The 4,716-nt window shown below is 32.5% G+C and overlaps 1 protein-coding gene across 1 annotated transcript; it reads right to left on the reverse strand.

Annotated features, from left to right (window-relative positions):
* Positions 1 to 314: 314 nt before the first annotated feature.
* On the reverse strand, positions 315 to 2,001 carry LOC131066625 (galactinol synthase 4). The gene is made up of 4 exons (XM_058001436.2): positions 1,607 to 2,001; positions 1,166 to 1,489; positions 941 to 1,075; positions 315 to 847 (listed from the first exon to the last, which is right to left on the reverse strand). The coding sequence occupies exons 1-4, from the start codon at positions 1,934 to 1,936 to the stop codon at positions 614 to 616; spliced, it is 1,023 nt and encodes a 340-aa protein (XP_057857419.2). The 5' UTR covers positions 1,937 to 2,001; the 3' UTR covers positions 315 to 613.
* Between the last annotated feature and the right edge of the window lie 2,715 nt (positions 2,002 to 4,716).

The following is a 4,716-nucleotide window of genomic DNA, read 5'->3' on the forward strand; positions in this document are numbered from 1 at the left end:
AAGCTCTCCTCCATGAGACCACAATGCAATTGTCTTTGTAATAATCGTTTAAAAGATCAATTTATTAGAAAATAAACTAAACAAATATTCTCTAAATTATGAGTTGACTATCTACAAAAGAAACCATTTGAATGTTTGTGGATGGAGACAATTTGATTCTTGATAGATAGAGAAATAAATGAAACATATCATTATCCACGTCAATTATACTTGATTAATTTAAAGCAGCCTTTTAATAATTATTTACTTTATCCAAAGAATATAAAAAAATAATAGAATAAACGAGAGCATCCATCAAATAAATTATATTAGAATTTATAAATGTGAAATTGCGTAGCTCATATGGCAATCATGGTAAAATTACAGAACAATCTATTTGAATTTGATTGAATGAGCTAAGGCTCAATGTAATATTTATGAAATTATACAGTAAAATATGGTGAATTTTCATCGAGGAAAGAGACTACAGGCGGCTGTGCGCATTCTTTCCCCCCCAAAAATCAAAACAATTTGTTTTCTCTCTGTGTGAGTAAAACAGAGTCTGCTACTTGCCTTTCTATTTACAAGTTCATCACTATCTATTATAATTCATGGCAGCATGAGATGATTTTTCTCAGGCTGCTGGTGGAGCAGGCAATATGTGTGCTCGCTTAGGCATTTCACCACGCAAACCCTGAGGAGTGCCCTGTTCTGTTTCATATCTCCTCTTTCCCTCTGCATTTCTGTCATTTGATCTCAACTCAAGCGATTCATCGTTGAAGATTTCCCACCATTTGTCCACCAATGTCTTGATGTCTTCCCTCTCCATGTTTTCCTCCTTGCCTGTGAACCTCCACGGTTTCGAACCCTGCACATCAATCAACAAAAATTCACTGTCAGTTATTTACAGAAACCTTAAACACCTCGCAGCAGGCTTAGTATGGAGAAGAAAGAATCTTACCGCAGCACAATAATGCACGACTTTAACACTCTCAATGTCAACATTCTCCGGATGCCGCCATAACATAGCCAGTACCAGGTTGTACGTCAAAGGGATTGGTTTGTACTGCTTTTGAAAATACATGTTTAGGAAATCCTGCAAAGAAACAGGGGTTACTGTAAGTCAATATCAGGTTATGGAAAATTAGTGCTGTTTGCAAGATAAAACAAAGCAAATATGAATTACCTGCTCTGCAAAGGGCGTTGGAGGGGTAGACATGAGAGTTTCCAGCATGTTCTCCAGGGTTAATTTACTGGGTTCAAACACAAACATTCCGGCATTGAAGTACAGAGCAGGGTGCTCTTCCTCCAACTCAGCAGGCCACGTCACCTTGTCGGGGCACTGCTGGCAGTATCCAATCTTATATTGAGGAGTATGACTCCATGTCTTCTCACAGAAACAGTCCATGACAGCATAAAAATACCCATCTGGCATGTCGAATAGATTATCGATGTTGTCGAAGACTTGAATGTCCGCATCCAGATACACCATTTTGCTGAACTCCTCAAACTGCAGATATCCCAAATCAACACAAAATCAACCCAAAATCTCAATTTGAGTTCTGATGCATCATAATCAATGAGGGGAAAAAAAAAACAAATCTCATAAAAGAGAAGAATTGTTTACCTCCCAAATGCGCAATTTGGAGTAATTGAGAACATAATAGGCCATGGCGAACTGGACTTGATTCTCAGGCGGATTGATGGGCTCGATCTCTCGAACAATACAACCCTGGTTACGCAATTGCAACCTGTGGTCGTGTGGAACATCTGGTAAGACCGCCACGACCAGAGGATACAAACTCTTGAACTTCCTCAGTCCTTTGGCAAGGCCAATCACACCTTTAACGTAATCTCCTGATCCAGCGAGAAATGTAACGAAAGCTCTTTTGGAGTAACCGCAATTAGGCGAGGCCATCTTTGAGGCAAATATTTCACAGGGTAACTGTGTAGCCATGATCAGTACTTTAAACAAATCCGAAAAGAAAATAAGTTTGTAGGTATTGCAAACAATGTGAGAGATGTTGTGGGAAAGCAAGTGATGATCTTCTAGTCTTATAGGCTGCGGGAAACTTGAACCTTGTCTTTACTCACTTTATCTGAAATCAAATTAATTTATCCAGTAGCAAATGAAATACTGACACGAAACAATGGAATTCAACAGCAAATGAAATACTGGCACGTACTATGCACGTGTCAGTCCTTAAGAGAGTTCGCGTGAAATAAAGGGACGCGGAGATAGAAGGCGTTGGTATATTCGCGCATATTTTGGAAAAAGTGTTATACGTTTTGGATGGGGTTGAGCAAAGGCAACTAACAATGGCCGGTGACGGTCCCATTCCTTTTAACTTTATAAACTGAAATTTAAAGAGGGAATTAAAGAATTCTGTAAGTACCCCAAGCCGGTGGCACGAAACGTGTTGGATGTTAAAGAGAGCCCTAAAATATAACGGTCAAATTCGTCTAGAATAAGTTATAATAGTAGAGGATAAAAGTTTGCTATCCATTTAAATTTCTCTTCGATAGAACGAGACTAGTATTTTAGTTTTCTTAATATGAAATTTAAATCTCTCTTTTTCGAATTTACTTTTTATTCCTTATGGATTTGTATATAAAAGGTTTTGAGTTTTATACTTAGAATTTATTTTTAAAGATCATTATTTTAGTCTATTTTGATTACAAGTAATTGAGATCTTTTATTTGCAAAAAGGTTTGTCATATAGTCGCATCATCATTCGTTTATTTTTTGAGTGATGTATCATACATATGAAGCTTGACTACTATCAAGGAAGTCAATGACTTTCCTTATTTCTACAGTACGCTAATAGTGAACATAATCATGTAAGAGCGAAGTGTATATTGATAGAATTGTAAGTGTGACCTAACCTTTGGCATCGTAAAGTTCAAAGAAACTTTGTCACATGCTCCATATCATTGATGTAGTACCATATCATAGTTTAAATTTTTCTATAAACTAATTCCTCTCAATATTTCAATCATCTTTATCTTAGTTAGATCTATGTAAAGACATATTCCAATGTCAATGTCATAAAGGAAATCATCGACACATACAAATTTTTAACTCTAACACCTACAAGTGGTATTTACATTTTAAATTTTAAAATGTTATAAACTAATTAAATGGAAATTTTACTATAGTTTGAGTTTATAATTTTTAAATTTTCTAAAAAATTAGTTTGATATTTTTTTAATAAATTTATGAGAAGATTTTTAATTACTATTTTAAAAAATGAAGTGGATAAGATGTAAAAAAAAAGAGCAATTATTTTTATGTTCATATGAATGATTGAAAACCTACTGCATTTAAAAAATAATAATAATTTTTTGAAGTCAAACTTAATCAAAACATCATAGTTTTCATGGGTTGTCAACTTGTAGCTATTTAGTTTTATCTTTAAAAAAATAAAAATAAAATTATATCCTCTTCAAGAGGATTCTCTCCTCTAGAATGTACCATATATTTTTAATTTTTAAATAATAATTTTAAATTCTTTAATTACCCTCATGTTGATTATAAAAACATACTTATGATAAATTTAAAGAGAGTCATATTAAAACTAACATATTACCTACACACACCCCAAGCTCTATAAAAGGATATAAATTTAGATTCATAAATGTACTCTTGGTTGGAAAAATCTAGAGTTAAAGTTGAATGTTTTTGAATTTACACCAAACGAGGGGTTAAGTTGCCACATAGATAATTTTGGCTAAAATATTTTCAACCAAAAGTGTTTCACTTCAAATCTTACATACAAATCAAACCTCATTTTAGTTTTTTAATTGAAAAAATCTATTTGATGATTTTGGGCGAAACGATATTGCTCAAAACTAAATATGCTACATGATTTTGAATGAAATAGTTTCATTCATATCTTTTTAGGGTGAAATCATTTTGCTATTCAAAAGTGTGACATAGTTCTATTATTTTACCCTTTAATACAATCAAGATTTTATCCTTATATTCTTTACTTATAGTTACTTTAGTTAGTAACATTTTAGTTTAAGCTAACTTGTTCTGAAACTCCTATTACTTTTGAAGTCATATTGTTTAATCTTACATGTCAAAGAAGTTAGTAAGACCCTAAGGTCCTCTCTATTGAAGTATTAGATTAAACCATTATCTAACAAAGAGGAAAGGACATATCTTGTGAAGGAATATCAAAAACAATAATGAAATTGAAAAATATAGAATATATAGAATATAGAATATATCAACTTTACATTATTTCATTGCATTCGTTCTCCGGTACATTGTCGATATATAGAAGAAATGATATAATTGCAATCTACAATTGCTTATAAACAAATAACTAATTACATTCGTAATGTTCACTATCCTTCATTCTCCACCATAATGAACACTAGGAGAAACAAATGTTTATTTTCTTTTTTCACCTACTTTCCTATCTTTCCCATTGAAACAAATAATCTCAATGACACCTTGTTTGCACTTGATTCTAGTTTCACTCTTCTAACAATTATTTATGTATTGTGGCAAATGCAAGCTATGGCTTGAATACAAATTGTTCTCCTTTCAACTTCACATCTACAACATTTTCTTGATCTTTTGATTGACAATCTGTTTAAACCTTATTTTCTTATTCGAAAAAAATATTTGGATACTCTTGAAACAACTTATTATTTATTTACAAAAATTTCAATATTTTCTTCAAAAAGATAATCATCGTAGATTAAAAAAAAACTCCTACTTGT

The sequence above is a fragment of the Cryptomeria japonica genome, chromosome 4, assembly GCF_030272615.1.
Source record: "Cryptomeria japonica chromosome 4, Sugi_1.0, whole genome shotgun sequence".
NCBI classification, from domain to species: Eukaryota; Viridiplantae; Streptophyta; class Pinopsida; order Cupressales; family Cupressaceae; genus Cryptomeria; species Cryptomeria japonica.

Coding starts and splice junctions, on each gene's coding strand:
- LOC131066625 (XM_058001436.2), bottom strand. CDS start 1,936: ATGGCTACACAGTTACCCTGTGAAATATTTGCCTCAAAGATGGCCTCG. Junction 1,490..1,606: donor CCAAATTGCGCATTTGGGAG/GTAAACAATTCT, acceptor GGATATCTGCAG/TTTGAGGAGTTCAGCAAAAT. Junction 848..940: donor TCGTGCATTATTGTGCTGCG/GTAAGATTCTTT, acceptor ATTGATGTGCAG/GGTTCGAAACCGTGGAGGTT.